The sequence below is a fragment of the Mus caroli genome, unplaced genomic scaffold (genome assembly GCF_978045245.1).
Source record: "Mus caroli unplaced genomic scaffold, Mus_caroli_1 scaffold_5, whole genome shotgun sequence".
Taxonomy (NCBI): Eukaryota; Metazoa; Chordata; class Mammalia; order Rodentia; family Muridae; genus Mus; species Mus caroli.
In genome coordinates this window covers 12,100,635-12,117,969 of record NW_028227260.1, presented here as the reverse complement: position 1 = coordinate 12,117,969, position 17,335 = coordinate 12,100,635, and the positions used below count along the sequence as shown (strand labels likewise).

The following is a 17,335-nucleotide window of genomic DNA, read 5'->3' as shown; positions in this document are numbered from 1 at the left end:
GTACACAGCCCTCAAGGCACATTCAAGTACACGATCCATTTTTTCCAATAAGAACATCCTGGGCCTCTCATCACATGTGTCTGTGGTTAGTAATGGTGTGGTTTGATTTCCTTTCACAAGCAGCTCCTTTATGATCAGCTGCAGGGTGTACAATTTATTGCCCATAGTTGCCATGGTTTGTATAAAAATAACCCCCAGTTTCCATAAAGACTTTTGTATTATAACCCGAGGTCATCATAGTCTCTTTCTCTCTCTCTTTTTTTCATCAGATTAGGTTTTAGTCCTTGAGTTATTTTTGTACAAACTAATGTCAAGATGTTTCCGCACTAAGAGGGCCTGATGAAAGCATTTCCCTTTGCTTCTGTACAAATGAGAACTGGAACAAAACAACACATTTCTGAGTGACAGGGTGTTCAGCATGGCTGATTGTAGCATCTGATGGAGAGAAAGTTGGGTGCTCAGGACTTGGCAGAGTGACAGAGATAATGTTCCTGAACCTAGCTGGGCAGGGCCTCGGAAAAAACAAAACAAAACTCTTTCTGATCCAGAAATAAATGTCAGCCATATAAGGACTGTTAAGGAAGATCAAATCACTTAAGGAGATGAGCCTTACCTACCTACCATGCTTGACTTCTCTCCCTGGCTCACAAGGCTTTGTTTTCAAGCTAGCTATGGATTTGAGGTGGTTCCTGGAGTGGACCACCACCCATGGAGAAGGTGCAGTTCCTTGAGAAGATTTTTTTCTTTTTCCAATATTTTATTAGGTATTTTCTTCATTTACACTTCAAATGCTATCCCAAAAGTCCCCCAGACCCTCCCCCACACACACTCCCTACCCACCCACTCCCACTTTTTGGCCCTGGCGTTCCCCTGTACTGGGGCATATAAAGTTTGCATGACCAATGGGCCTCTCTTTCCAGTGATGGCCGACTAGGCCATCTTCTGCTACATATGCATCTAGAGACACGAGTTCTGGGGTACTGGTTAGTTCATATTGTTGTTCCACCTATAGAGTTGCAGTTCCCTTTAGCTCCTTGGGTACTTTCTCTCCTTGAGAAGATTTTTATTTGTATCTTTTACTTGATCTGAAATTGCAGTGGCCATGGGGACAGACCATTCTTGTGAACAGCCATAGCTCTATACGTTCACTTGTAAATTTGGAATTCACAGCAAAGGGTGGTATGTATTTATTTTCTTTAAGGCAAGCTCTCCCTCAAACTTGCAGCAGTAGTTCTTCTGCCTCCCAAGTACTCGGGGATGAGGATTCAGTGAGCATGCCCAGTGAGGAGTATTTCAACCACATCATAGAACAATGTAAATGTGGTTGTAAATCTAGTTTTGGATGAGTGAGGGTTTTTTCCCCCCAGAACTGTTTTTCCACAGTACCAGAATTTATCAAATAACTTCACAAGGTACAGTGGTTTCAGTGACAGCAATTTACCAGCTACTATCAATTTCCTTGATAATCCTGACCTAGGTGAACACAAGTTCTTATATTCCATTCTTAATTATTAACTCTCAGATCATCCATTACATATAGACATCAATAGAATTAAATACATAGGTTACAGAATGGTTCTAAAGGGTTAAGAGAGGCCCGAGAAGCAGGAAAGCTCACAGAGGTATAAAGTCTCTCTTAAGAGATTACTGCTGATCACATGTTTGAGAATGAAATTGCAATTGAGTCTAGATACAGAGGCGTAAGAGCAGGAACAGGTTCAGACAAAAGCCTGGGCAGATGGACCAACAGCATATCCAGATGGGCAAACAGAAAATGGGAAGATGGCAGCTGGGTTAGGCTGTGTCAACAGCAAGAACTGGGGCCCAGCCAAAGCCCCCGTGACAGTTGAGGGTTCTCTCACATTTGAGGGTTCTCTCTGTGGGTCCTTGATACATATACTATGTGACGGTCAGATGACAAGTTAGAGGCCATCACCTTTGTAGTACTAGATGTACATCTCTTTATATGGAATTACATTCCCCCTCCCATGTTCTAGTATCTTTCATAATTTCTTGAGCTTGGTTTCCCTGATATGATTTAATATGTTCATGTGCCCCTGCAGTCTCAATCCATCCCCATTAAATTAAAGAGGGGCACCTTTTATACTCCCAGGAGTAAGTCATTTATCAGTCTCTGCTATGTGGGTGATACCAGACAGATGGTGCTGTTTAAATATTCCCTCCAGGTGCACAGTCGTCTTCTACCATCAGAGTGGAGCCTCACTGGGCAAGGCACAGCCTGAAAAACCAGTTTTATGCAATACAGAGTAACTTAGTGCAGGGCACACGTTGACCTCAATGGGGCAATTCTGTTTAAATGGAAACAAGATTAAATTATGCAGATATGAAGTCTTGAATGCATCTTCATCTTACCTGCCCCTATATAGAGTGTACCTAGTTCTTCAAAAAAAGAGGTATGTTAGCAAGCTTTGATGTTTGATAGGAAGGTGGCTCTAAAATGCAAGGGTTAACTCTTAAGGAGTCTACCAATTTTTAAGGCACTTTAGCTAATGAACCATCTTGAAACCAAACAGAAGAGTCGTAAGAAAATGACTTTTTTTTTTTTAGGTTATCCTTCAAAGGGGAAAAAATGGGGATGCCTTAGAAAAAAAGAAACAAGCCGGGCGTGGTGGCGCATGCACTAGGGAGGCAGAGGCAGGCAGATTTCTAAGTTCGAGGCCAGCCTGGTCTCTAAAGTGAGTTCCAGGACAGCCAGGCTACACAGAGAAACTCTGTCTCGAAAAAACCAAAAAAAAGGAACAGGATTTTTACCCCAAGCTTCACAATTATACTCAGTCTGAGAAAAGCAATGCCCACCCTTCTCCCTGCCCTGATCCCAGAGAGCACTTTGAAATTGCTCTTGTTTGTTCTCAGGGTAATTTCCTCAGAGAAGGTGAATGTGGCATGAGGAAAAGCATGTGGCTAAAGAGGGAGAAGTGTCACAGGGGGCATCAGGTCCGGAGGTTAGACCAAACAGGTTAGAAGTGAGAGGGGGAATTTGGTGGTCATGGTAGTGCTTTACTTGCTGTTGGCAAGAGCCTTTCAACTGAATTTCCATTGTTTACAAAGGGTTAGAGACCCAGGGCAATGACTATTACAGGAGGTTCAAACCTAGAGCACAGACATTGGGGTTTTTAAATAGTTTTTGCTCTAGCTATGAAGGTAATATTATACCCAAAGTAGAAGAGAGAAAGAAAGTTGAATGCAGCCTCATTTAGAAATTTCCTTATTTTGGTCTCTCAAAATTGAGGTTCTGAATATATAGTTTTATTCTATAATCCTTGGCCATGATTTTTTTGGAAACTGTAATAGCTGTATAAGAGTCTCTCTATAGATATAGCAGAAGATGAGACAGTCTTTTATTGAATATGTAGAGGGTGGTTATGATGCACTAGGCACCGTGATAGTCAGTGAGAACAATGTGATATGGTAGTGCCTGCGGTCAAGAAGCTCAGGGTCAAGTGGAGTTGGGGACAGGCAAGTAAGCAAATCATTGTAGGCATGACAACATGACACCACAGAACAGGACCCAAGCATTTGCTGCAGATGCTCTAGAAGAACAGTTCTTAACCTGGGGGAGGCATAAAACAACCCTTTCACAGGGTTGCATATCAGATATCCTGCATACCAGATATTTACATTATTGCTTATAACCAGCAAAATTACAGTTATGAAGTATCAATGAAATAATTTTATGATTGAGAGTCATCACAGCATGAGAGACTGTATTAAAGATTGCAGAACCACTAGCCCTAGAAGTATGTAGATAAACTAAGCTGGAGAATATGAGCAGTTGCTGGTGTCTTGTGAGTGGCTTGACTGAGAGTGTGCCACTCCTGAGGGCAACAGCTGCGGGAGGCCTTCCACCTGTCAGGGACTTTCCTGCAGAAGCCACACCTGGACTCATAGGAGGTCTGGTAAAAGCCACAGAAAGTTCGTGGTGCTGGCTCAGGAACTACTGAGAAACTCACTCAGACCTTGCTCCCTTAAGGAGCAAGAGGCTGGGGAGGGGCCTGGGGTGAGGACTTTGATGAAATGCTACTGCAGCCAAACTAAAGAGAACTCACTCAGCCACTGCCATTTTCTATGAAAGTATGATATAATCTGCAGGGATAAGGGCTTAAATGTCTTCAGTGAAACACTAGTGAGCACCCATTGATGCTAAGATGGAGGGATCTACTGGGAGGAAGGACAAAAGCTTGCAGGAAAGCTCGACTCCTGAGACACAAGCCCACTGTGCACTCTAGAGTACCAAGCCCTGTGCTCTACCTGCATGCTCACTAGCATGCAGGAAGACAGCAGAACTCAAGAGCGTTTTGCCTGAAGAACAGCAGAAGGGGTACATCCAAAGCTGAGAGAAGGACAAAAACTAAAAGGTCATAAAAGAGGAGCTGAGGTGATGGTTCATAGGGTTAAAAGGCTTACTGCTCAAGCACAAGGGCATGAGTGCAGATCCTTAGCATCACTAAAAAGCTGGGCACATACCATGTGCTGTGATCCTAGTGCGGGGAGCTAGAGAATCCCAAAGACTTGCTGAGAAGTGAGACTTGTCAATTGGTGAGGCCCACATCAGCCAGTGAGAAACCTTGTCTAAAACCAAACTAGAAAAGAGAGCCAACACGGGGGGGGGGGGGAGGGGAGAGAGAAGAGGGGAAGAAGTGTACAAGAATTGTGATTTCTGATGGCCATTAGGAAACAAGTATTAGCTGTCCACACAGCCTATCTTCTGGCAGGATTAACACCAAATCGCACACTAAAGATGTATTTATTTCATTCTCTGTTGCTTTATATGACTTGTCCAACTTGCAACAAAAACTTACAGGGCATGCTACTAGGTAAGTAAAAGCATGATCAGTGTCAGACTTAGAAACAGCACAATTATTGGAAGTATCAGAAATGTAAGTGACTATGGTTACTATAGTTACGACACTGAAAGCTCTTTGTGGAAGGCTAAGGATGCAGTTCAGTGGTAAAACCCTTGCCTATCACCTAAAGACAATCTCCAGCAGCTCCAATGACAAAAAGTAAACATTTAAAACCTGAGCACATCCATAATCCAGTAAATTGAGAGGTAAAGCCCAACTTCAGGTACTTGGTGAGTTTGGGTCCAGCCTGGGCTTTATAAGATTCTCTCTCAAGAGAAATGAAGCTAAGCAAAAAGCTATACAGCTCTCATGGGATAAGTAGGCATTGTGCAAGATAGGTCATTTCAGCAGAGATGGAGACTATGAGTGAGAATCAAATGGCTAGAAACCAAAACAGGAAAACAAATGAAAAATAACCTTTGGTGTTCTCAGTAGATTTGAATATTTATGTGGATAAACTAGTACAGAAGGCATAAAGCGACAGATCAAGAACAAAACAGCATTACTAGAGAACCATCAAAAGGATGAAAGCTAGGAACTTTCATTATTATAAATTCAATGTCTTAGAGAAACTGAATCTAACTTTTCAAAACCACAAACTAGTAAACTCAGCCAGAACAAATTAAGCAACCCATATAGGCCTTGTGAGAAAATTGAACTTGAAATCAAAAGACCCTCAAAAGGAAATATCTGGGTTGAAATGGGCTCACTGGAGAATTCCACCAAATCCATAAGTAACACCAATTTTACATCAAATTTGAATACTTTCTAAGACACTTCATGAAATGAGTATTACCTAATACCCAAACAAGGCAAAGACAGTACAGAAAAATTAAAACTACAAACGAACAGTTCTCATGAACCTAGATACAGAATCTCTTGATAAACTGTTAGCAAGTCAATATCAGCCATATATAAATATATCCATAAAACATAACCAAGTAGGAGTTATTCCAGGTATGTAAGGCTGGATCGATATTTGAAAGGCACAGCCGAGAGAAGGCTTGGAGGTTAAGAGGATTTGCTGTTCTATCCGAGGACTTGAGTTTGATTCCAGTGCCATGTGGCAGCTAACAACCATCTAGGACTCCAGTTGTAGGGGATCTGACGTCCCTTACTGGCCTCTGTGGAAAACAGGCACACGTGGTGCACATAAATACATGAAGGCAAAACATTCATACATATTAAATATATAAATAAATCTGAGTCTGGAGATATGGCTCAGAGGTTAAGAGCACTTGATGCTCTTCCAGAGGACTGGTTTTGATTCCCAGCACCCATATGGCAGCTCACAACTGCCTGTAACTCCAGTTCCAGGGCATCAAATGCCTTCCTGTGGCCTCTGTGTCCATGATCCATGCACATGGTATTTGGACATATATGCAGGCAAAATACATGAAAACCTTTACACACACAGAAACAAATCTTTAAAGAAAAATATTTGAGGCACATCCTGTGCCATGGTCTAGCCAAGTAAATATAGTTCTCATCTTTCATTAAGGAAACTAGTTTGCAAAAGATAGGGACCAATATAGAAAACTGCAACCAATCAAAATGCAGATAACAAGTGACCATGTATTTCTCAGCCCCAATTGAACCATCTATGACACAATTCCAGTGAACTTTTCAGAAGGGGGTGGTGGTGGAAAGAGTATACAGGCCAGAGGAGCAGGATGTATGCTGTGAGATTATGTTTCCCAGAACTGCTGGGACACCCATGAAGTCTCAACAACGTGACTACCTGAGCAAGATCCAAACAAGGAAGACACCAACAGACATGGTATTGTGAAAGGGGGAAATCTTATGGGGCCCTAACCCTAGAAACAGAGCTACAGGCAAGTAAGGATTGATGAGAGCAGAAATACTGTTTCCCCAGAGATGAACCCTTTTAATTGGCTATCTGGTATATCTGGTACCAAATGGTCAGCCCTGTGTACATACATACACACACACACACACACACACACACACACAGAGAGAGAGAGAGAGAGAGAGAGAGAGAGAGAGAGGTCAATAAAGTAGATCAGAGGAGGGAAAGCAGATCTATGCACAGGTATATGTACAACTGATTATTTGGCCAAAGGCAGAAAGCAACACAATAGAGGAAGGATAGCTTATTCATCAAATGGTGCTGTAGCAACTGAACATACACAGGCATAACAATGAACTTCAGCCTAAACCTCATACATTACACAATAATTATCTCCAATGAATCATGGGCTCAAATGTAAAATGAAAACCCATAAAATGTTTTTTGGGGGGAAAAAAAAGAAAAGTTTCAGGTCTGAAGGGTAGGTAAAATTTATTTAATTTGGAAAAAAATGCCATCCATTATCAGAAAAAAAAAATCAACAAATTGGGCCTTGTTTTGTGACAAGGCCTGGGGAGACATAACACTGAAAGTCTACTCCCTAAGACAGAGAGTACCCAGCAGACTAAGTTGCAGGTAACACCACAGGCCAATTTGGTGAACTGGTGAGCACTTTACCAACAGGAGTACTGGTGAGGGTTTACTTCCAGGGGGAGAAATGATTCAAAGACTTCAAGGACAGCTACAGCACCAAAGCCCACCCCAGTATGGGTGACAAAATCTGGGAATCTGGCACATAGTGCACAGTCCACAGGCAGTTCAGCAGGTTGGAGGATGCCCCTTCCAAGTGACTCAGTTGGTTTCAAACTCTTCCAGAAAGCTTGCCTTGTTTCTGCTCCTTGCAGACTGATACTCTTGTTTCAGACTCTTCTTTACAGCTTTTCTGCTCTGAGGGTGATTCTGAGCACCTTTATTGTTTACTCTTGAGAGGGAGAGACCTACACAATCTGATCAGTTTCAGGGAGTTCCTGAAGCTATTTTGAGTTGTTTACCTTCTAAGGAGCTCCCTGGGGGGTGGGATGTTTCCATTTCAGAGGAGACAGCTGCACAACATACAGTTCCTAATCAAGACTAAAAACTCTAGCTCTCTGCTAGACCCAATCAGAGGATGAAAAGAGAAACTATCAATCTGGAGAAAAGATTTGCCAATGACACATTCATCCAAGGATTAGGATCTTGAAAATATAAAGGACACCCAAAACTCAAAAAGTAAAATGCAGTCCGATTAGAAAATGGTCTCACATTGGAACAGATATTTCACCAAGGAAGGTACACTGGTGGCAAATACGCGCATGCACACACACACACACACACACACACACACACAAAGATACTCAGCATCCTTAGCCATGGGGAAAATGCAAATCAAAACTGCAACAATATATCTCTCACCCCAGAGACTATTACAAAAAAATGCAGAGATGCACTGATACTGGGTTGCCTGACCCAACAGATACATCTACACCACAGCTTCTGCACATATGGCTCAGTGAACATTGTGGAAAAGAAGGCAAAGTACTGTAAGAGCCACAGGACCAGGAAATCATCTGTGAGATTATGTCTTCTCAAAATAACAGGGATGCTACATCCATAGTACCTCAATGGTATGGCTGCCTAAACAGGACCTGAACAATGGTAATACCAATGGACATGCTACCATTGGAGGGTGAAATCTCCCAAGGGTACTACCACTAGACAAAGAACTACAGTCAAATACTGACTGCTGAAAAAGAGGGAGAATTGGTCTTTCCCAAGGATGTTCCCCTAATACAAAATGGTCAGGCCTAAAGTCATATACTCTCAAGCAATTCCAAACAGACTCAGCAGGTTGCATTTATATGTTTATGCAAATGTGTACATATATGTGTATAACAATAATAAAAAAAGAAAGTGGGTATCAACTAGAGAGGGAGTTGGGGGCATTGGAGGAATTGAAGGGAATAAAAAGAAAGGGAAGTGATATAATTAAATTTTAATTAGAATTTGAAAAACTATAGCTAACAAAATAAAGAAAAAAAAAACCCACAATGAAGTATCACCATAGACTTATCAGAATGGTTTTAAAAGCATGAGAATACTACACATGCTGTTGGGGTTGTGAAAAACTAGATCATGCACATATTGTAAGTTGAACTATAAAATGGGATAGCCTCTCAGAAGACAACTTTGCAAAAAATAAAAACAACAACAACAACACACACACCTATCTATGACCTGGAATTTATACTCCTGGACATTTGTCTCAGAAAATTTAAAAAAATTAAAACTCATGCTCACAGAACCTGCAAATGGATATTCCTAGTAGCTTTCTTCATAATAGTTCCAAACTGGAATCAATTCATATATCCTTGAAATGGAATCTGGCTTGAAGAACTGGTGATATAACTAATTATACAACATAAAGGAGTACTGATTCATGCAACAACTTATTTGAATCCCAAGGTAATTATGGTGATTAGAAAACAATCCAAAAAGGTGACACACTGTATGATTCCTCTTAAATAACATTTTTAGAGACAGGGTCTCATGTAGTCCAGGTTGGCTGCAAACTCACTATGCTTGAGGGATAATCTCAAACTCTTGATATCCTTGGCTCTACTTCCCAAGGGCTAGAAAGTATGCATTAGCATGATTAGTTTATATAACACTCTTGAAATGACAAAATTACAGAAATGGAGATTAGTGGTAAGTAGTCAGGGGTAGTGAGGCCTGAGATGGCTGTGGCTGCCAAAGGATAACAGGATGCATCTTTGGGATGGAGCTGTTTTCTATATTCATCACAGCCACGTCAATATCCTGGTTGGGATAATGTATTACTAGTGTAACAAGATGGTGTTATTGGGGAAGATGGGGTCAAAGGATATTAGGTAGTTCTATATGATTTCCAATATTTACATATGAAGATGCAGTTATCTCGAAATCAAGCTTAATTTTAAGAAAGTCCTTTAGACACACAAAATAGCAATGACAAACAGAGAATCTTCTAGAAGAAAATCGTCAAGGTGGAAAATGGTCTGGAAATTAGGTCCTAGAGAAATGGAAGGGACTGGTATCACCTGAAAAAAGGAGACTTCCTGGGGGCAGTACTCAGAAAAGTGCCTGGCAGCAGAGGCGGGAGAGGATTACATTAAAATCCACAGGGAAAAGATACAAAGGAGGAGAGTTCTTTTCCACATCCGGAAGAACATTTGATGATACTTCTGCAATAGGACAAAAAGGTTTCCAGAACATGCATTTTAGTGAGGAGCAAGGCACGATGGAGAAAAGAACACCTGTTCAACTAAACAGGCAAGACTAAGGCAGCATTTTGCAATTTTCTCCTCGGAGGGGCTAGAGGGAGCTGGAAGGACATTGGCCAATGAGGCCTGCTTCATGTGTACAAATTGCCGGAGACAATGGGTTAGTAGTGGCTGTGTGTGCCAACTTCAGGGAAGGTGCTTGTTAGCTGGGTAAATGGTAGGTTCTTTTCTCAGCAGGGTTTGGATTTAGAGAAGGATGTTATTCAAGCCATAATTCCCAACTCCCGGGCTTTTCGCTCCAGCAGCCAGGCCCCAGAGAGCTCTGAGAGGAATTGGAGAAGATTGCTGTGAAGACAACAGACACCGGCAAAAGGGGTTTCAAATGTGTGACTTTGCCCTTTGAAAGGCTGTGCCAGTCACTGGAGTAATTTCAGATGAACAAGCACATTAGGAAAATTACTACTATTGTGCATTGCAAGGTTGCAAAGAACACATGTGTCCTTGTATAGCACCATACTAAAAAAAAAAAAAAAAAAATTCTTAGAACAGAACAGGTGTTGAAAGTTTTTCCAAGTCCTGCCTGAGTGTTCTCACACATTTCCTCAGAGACACAATGCCACCACTCATAATGTTCCTGATTTCTACTAAGGCTGGAACTAGGGAAGGATTTCTTGTAGCATTTCTATGGATATTTTTACTATCTTTTTATTTTGGCAGGGGGTGGGGGGAGCCATAGCACTGGTGAGGTGGAGCCAGGCAGGCTCTTTGGGCAGTCAGACCAGCCTACTGAGTTCCTACTGAGTTCCCGGCCAGAGAGAGAACCTGTCTCAAAGCCAAATTGGATGGTGTGGACGGCGCCTGACATATACCACCCAGAGTCTTCTAGCCTCCACACGCATGTGTGCATGCACTTGCATGGACAAAACAAAACAATTAAAAAGTTGGCAAATGGCCTAGGTAGATAATATTCCAAAGAAGTTACATGAATGAGACAGGAGTGTAGAACAAGATGCTGATCACCTTTAGCCAACAGGGAATTGCAACTGGAAATCAGAATGAGTTCTGATTTCATACCCACTAGGAGCTGTAATGAAGAAAGAGACAGTCACAAGTGTTGCTGGGTATAGAGGAAATGGAACACTTATACACTTCCATGGGAATGCAAAATGATGGAAAAGCAGTAAATTTCTTCAAAGGTTAAACATATCCTTCATGCAACCCAGACATTCTCCTCTTAGCACTGAATACAAAGCAAATGAAAACCCACTTTCACACTTTGATTCCATCCAGTATATGAAATGTACAGACGAGGCAAATAGAGAGCCAGGGCTGGTGGTTTGCTAAGGGCTGGTTATTTCAAAGGATGGAATAAAAAGTGATTTCTCAAAGGTAGTGGGGGTGCGGGTGGGGTGGATAGTGGAGTGTTCAGGCATTCAAAAAGTTGTCGTGATGAACACAGAACTGGGACTACACTAAAGATCCAGCCAGCCATTTTGTTCTAGATGGTTTGTAAATTATACCTAGAAGCAGTTGTTTAAAACAACTCCACCACCACATGACAACTTGTAGTGCATTTTATTGTTTAAATATAATATAATGCTGGAGACTAAAATGGTGAGCTGCAGAGATGCAGTGGAGACCCCTTTGGAGCCTTAGTATTTCAGAGGTCAGGAAGGCAGCGCACTTTTACCGGAGTCTATTTTCCAGGCAAACAAAGGTTTGCTTGCCAGCACCCTCCCCATACCTTGTCAAGGTCACTACCAAAGTCATAACAAATAAGGCTGCAAGACAGGGCTCAGGGAGGTTATGTCCTGTACAGTGGCGAGTGCCAAATGAGGCATTGCTCATCCTGATGTAGAGTTAAAGCTGCATGTGCACTTAGTTTGGAACTGATTATCAATATCCAATTAATGCCTTGAAAGTATACTGTGGTTGAAAGCTTCAACTTGTTTGGTGGGCAGGCATGGGGGTGGGGAGAAAAAATGCTGAAAGGAAAAAAAAGAGGGGGAGGAAAGGTAGAGAGAGGGAGGGAGGAAGGAAGGAAGAAAGGTAGGAAGTGAGGGAGGGAGGAAAGAAGGAAAGAAAGAAGGAAGGAAGCTGAGGAAACGAGTTTGTAACAGCAGTTCAAAGGAAGGATGAGGGGAGGACCCAAGGAGAGCCCAATTAAGCTGAGCCCTGCAATCCTCGCCTCGGCCGGCGTCCGGGCTGGGGGCGCTGCGTGGGGGAGCCGGCAGGGGGCGCCCTTGGCGTTGCTGCCCCGAGGCTCTCGGCAGCGCCCCCTCCGCCCGTCCTGACGTCGGAGCCCCCGCCTCTTTCTCGCGGGCTTTCAAAGGGCGCTCGGGGCAAGCCGGCCCTGAGCTCCGCTCCGCCGGACACCGGAGAACCGGTGGTCACCTGCCCGCCACGGCCGCTGCGCCCGCCCCCAGCACCGGCTCCCTGCGGCCGCCGTCCGTCCTCCGGCCCGCCCGTCCGTCCTCCGCCTGTGCAGCAGGTGTCTCGGGGAAGAGCACCTGGGCTTCGAAGCCGCCAGCCCCGCGGGCCAGTCACATGGAGGGCGGCGGCGGCGGCGGCGGCGGCGGCGGGCCTGTCCCTGCCGAGGCTCCGGAGGAAGCCGGCGAGCCGCCCCAGGGCAGGCTGCCCCCGGGGCCCGAGGGTGCGGCGGGGCCGGCGGAGCCCGAGAGCGCGGGGGACGCGGCGGGCGGCGAGGCAGAAGGCGGGCGCGGGCCGCGCCGGGCTCTGCGGGCTGTCTACGTGCGCAGCGAAAGTTCGCAGGGGGCGGCTGCCGCCGGCGGCCCCGAGGCCGGGGCGCTCAAGTGCCTGCTTCGGGCTTGCGAAGCCGAGGGCGCCCACCTCACCTCCGTCCCCTTCGGGGAGCTCGACTTCGGGGAGACGGCCGTGCTCGATACCTTCTACGATGCAGGTGAGGGCTGGGGCCACCCTTGGCTTCCCATGGCCTTCTCACAAGCCCTGCCACCCCTCCACTCTCTCCCCCTGGCTCTCTCCTCCAGTTCCCCCTCCATCCTGCCATCGGTGATGCTCAGGACCAGTCTCTTACCTCCTGGACAGTGTAGAACAAGGAAGGAGCCCTTGGACAGATAAAGAGAGACCGTAGGCACTTAGACCCATTTCATCATTTATTTTTCTTTTAATAGCCAACAACCCAAGAAACACACTATCGCCTAAGATGGCGGTTCTCCCCTCACAGGGGTCTCCTATCAGATAGTTACTTTGTAAGTCATAACAAGCAAAATTATAGTTATAAAGTAGCAACGAAATAACCTTCTGCTTGGGGGTCACCACAACAAGAGGAACTGTATTAAACCAGTAGGAAGGTTGAGCACCACCAACAAGATGTTGAGTCCGTCCTCCAGTTTGTTTTCTTCTGACATAGATCCCTAATGCAGGCTGGTTATTATAGTCATCTGGGAGAGCTGTTAAAACTAATTGTTAACTTAAGACGGATCACTCGTCTAATCCCAGGAAATAGAGGTGGGAGGATTGCAAATTCAAGGCCAGCCTCTGGGACATACGGAGTTTGGGGCCAGCCTAGGCTACAAAGTGAGACACTCCCTCAAACAAACAAGCAAACAAACAAATCCTATCTATTTTAGACCAATGACACCCAACGTGAGGCCTTCAGAGTGTTTTAATTCTTCCAGGGGAGTCCATCCTACAACCAGAGAGTGGCAAGTTACTGCCTGACAAGCATGGTGTTGTGTAATCTACCGCTATGTGATGTTTTAATCTCTTAATGTAAACCATTGCTAGATGCAGGCTCTCTGTGCTGAGTGTGACCTAACCATCCAGTTTTCAAGTTTCTTCCTGTGCTTTTCTTACTTAACCTTTGGGGATAAGTCTGTGGACCCTGGATGATATTCATCAGCATTGTATGTGACACAGTAATGACCAGGGAATGTTTGTGCCTTAAGTTTTTCCACTGGTTAAGTGGAAGTAACAGTGTCTAACTTAAACCTGAAAGCATATGAGCTTTGGAAGTTGTTTTCAAAGTGTTCATGGTATGCTGTCTTGCAGCAGGATGGGTGTCTAAGTTGTGTTTATAAAACTCAGTGCTTTTGCATGTTTGGTAAGTTCTACCAACCCCTACCCCATAAAGGCCAATCAATTCAGTTCCTTGTTTACTGGAGGCAGCCCTGGATGTAAGGGTTTTTTGTTTTGTTTTGTTTTCCACAGCAAATGGCCAAACCCACCCCCATCTGGAAAGAGATGGGGCATCAGGCTTGTTCAAACAAGTGGCAGCTGGCCCCAGTGCGCACACTCTCTTGACATTTCTGACCATGCTGAGTATGCTCTTGAGCACCACATCTTTTCAGAGAAATTATTCAGGAGCCCACTTCACCTAGAACTACTCCTGTTTTCTCAGCTTCTATTCAGTCTGCTCCCAAATGGAGTTGGAACAGATTCTTTGAAAAGTGAGCTGTTCATTGGGCCACCAGGCACAACTCTGCCTTCTTGCCTGCTGACAGTAAGATGTAACATTTGTGTGCAGCGCCATTGCCTTTCCGAGCCTCGGTGGCGTGTGTTCATATGTGTGGCACAGCTTCCCCTGCTGTGCACGCTCCTTTGAGAAGCCTACGTATCACTGCTCAAACCCGGGCACCCAGAGCAGCACATTTGCTCACTCTGGCTTTCCATGGTTTGCACCATGAATCTCCTTTGGTCAGTTTTGCCCTTTGGGATAATTTCTATCGATGTGACTGCAGGAAGTAGAATTGACGATTAAATAGGTGATCTCCACATCCCTACCCTCTCCTGGCTTCCTGAGCTCCACTCTCACAAGTTTTGGATTTTTTGTTTGGTTGTTTTTTTTTTTTTTGGCATTTTCCACCAAAAAAAAAAAAAAAAAAGATAGAAAACTGTTGTTGGCTGTTTTGTAAAAATCTCTAAAACCAGGATGTTCAATTGAGTAGCCGCTGGCCACATGTAGCCATTTATATTTAAATTGGCTTCCATGTAGTAAAATGGGATTTCAAGAATCGACTAACCCTATTTCAAGTACAGCCAGCCAGCTTCTGTATGTGGGATGGCAACGATATAAAATGTTTTCCTCATAGTAGAAGGTCTCCTTGACAGTGCTGCTTTAGAACAAGATTGGTTGGCAGAGGGCAACTATTGAACTGTCCCAGGAGTACTGTGGGGGAACCATAGAGGTGAGACATTAGGCACGTTCTGTCTTCTGTTCTCATAGCAACTCAGCACTTGGTTCGATTGTGTTCTTATACTGTCTTCTTTTTGTGGTCGTGTCGTGTAGCTTAGATTTCGGTGTCATTAGTAAAAGGTTGAACGGGGGAGCTGCAGGAGAGCCACAGGCTGATGGCAACAAATCTAAAAGAACTCACTGGGGCTGGGAATGTGCCTCAGTGGCACAGCACCTGCCTAGCATACAGAAGGCAGGATATTGGAAAGCAAAAGTGCTCTAATGCTGGATAGATACAGTAGACTGGAAGCCTCGACAATCGAATGGAAAGAGAATGCTAACACACACACACACACACACACACACACACACACACACACACACACACTTACTTATATAGCAGGGGATTAAAGATGGGTTTGTACCTCTGAAGCAGCCTGGCTCACTCCATCCCCACTGGAGAGAGTGGCCTGTTGTACCATCATGCTTTCTTTCACTCTGGAAACCATGAGCCCCAGCCTGGACCTCAGCTGTTGTCTGATGTACCAGGCCTTTGGGGGTTCTTTCCTTTCTGTGCTGCTGTTGCTCCTACTCACTCAGCACTGAGCCTGCAGTGCCCCTCAACCATGTGTAGAGAACCATCGCAGCTGCAGGGTTTAAGTGAACCGTGGCTGCTCACCTTGTGTGCATTCTAAACAGAGAGCTTTGTGACCCGGCCCATCGCTTTACTTACTGTATAGGATTTGTTACCAGGGAGTATGTATTATTTTTGATTCCCAGCAGTCAACTTCCAAACAGTTTTTGGTGCATACGCCATAAACATTTAAAGCCGTCTATATATCAGGCTTTGAGGTAGGTGCTATGCAAATTCTAAATCAATAGTGCACTTGGGGTAGGGCTGAACTGTTACAGAGTAGGCTGGAAAAATTCATGTTTCCCACTAGTCCGGGCAGAGTTTGAGCTATTGGGTGTGACGAGGCTTGGCATAAATGCCTAGTGGGTGGTGGGGCTTGATTTTTGTGGGAGGTGGGGGGAGGGATTGCAGGACATGAAGTAGATCTTATTCTGGCTTTCGTTTGGGTGTCTGAGAGGGTAGCCTAGAGGGCAGGCAGAATTGAACCCACCAGGAGAGGAGGAAGAGAGCGTGCATTTGACACTGATACTCCTTTTCACTCTTCAATTATTTTTATTATGGAAACTTTCAAGTATGCACAGAATGGAGCGCCATCAATTATTAACATTCTGACTTTCCTTTGATACCAGGACCAGGGATTGAACCTAGAGCCATACACATACTAGACAGGTGTAACACCACTGAGCTCCGATCCCCACCTCTCCTCCGTTACTCTCTTCCTTACCTGTTCCCTATCTAAACTGTTACTGTATTTACAGCTAGGAAAAGGGACTAGCCCTTGTGGAACCCAAACTATCACAATATGGAATATTCTGTCTTCCTGCCATGCCTCCTCCCACTTCCTTTTCCCTTCACTCCATCCTTGATGCCACGGAAGGACTGATTTGCCATCACTGTAGGTTTGAGCTACCTTTTCTTGGGGCTTTATATAAATAGACTCATTTAGTCGATCTTTTGTGGCTTCATTCACTCAGCATGATGATTTTGAGATTCACCCATATTATTACATGGCAAGTTTTCTTTTTTTAAATGCTACTAGTCCATCATAAGAATGGAACTACAGGCACCAGGTGTGGTGGAAGCAAGTCTAGCCAGCTAGTGAACTTGAACTCCAGGTTCAGTGAAAGACCCTGTCTCAAATAATGAAGAGAACAGCTAAGAAAGATACAACATTAACTTCTGGTCTCCACATGTGTTCTCATATGCACAGGCATGCATACCCCCATACACACCCACCCCCACATGAATATATAGAGACCATTCTCTTGTTATGGAAGTTTGGGTTGCTTCCAGTTTGAGGCTGTTACAAACACCTATATGTCTTTCATGGACATCCATTCCTCTTGGAATACCTAGAAGTAAAGTGGCTAAGTTCAAGAACTAGGTCTATCTTCGGCTATGTAAGGGACTCGAAACCCTTTATCTAAAGTGGTTATACCACCTTATATTCCCAGCGCCAATGCATGTGTTTCATATCCTCACCGATACTTTGTAGTACTGATCTTTCAAATTTTGGCCTTTTTAGTGAGAAGTATAGCACTTTCTCGTTGGTGGATTTAATATGCTTTTCCT

General features: G+C 44.2%; 1 protein-coding gene across 1 annotated transcript in view; it reads left to right on the top strand.

Annotated features, from left to right (window-relative positions):
- The first annotated feature begins 12,312 nt into the window (after positions 1-12,312).
- Map3k15 (mitogen-activated protein kinase kinase kinase 15) overlaps positions 12,313-17,335 on the top strand; it is a 148,983-nt gene continuing 143,960 nt past the window's right edge. The window contains exon 1 of the mRNA XM_021152935.3: positions 12,313-12,894. Within this exon, the coding sequence (XP_021008594.1) occupies positions 12,522-12,894 (373 nt within the window). The 5' untranslated portion in view covers positions 12,313-12,521. The remainder of the gene's footprint in view (positions 12,895-17,335) is intronic.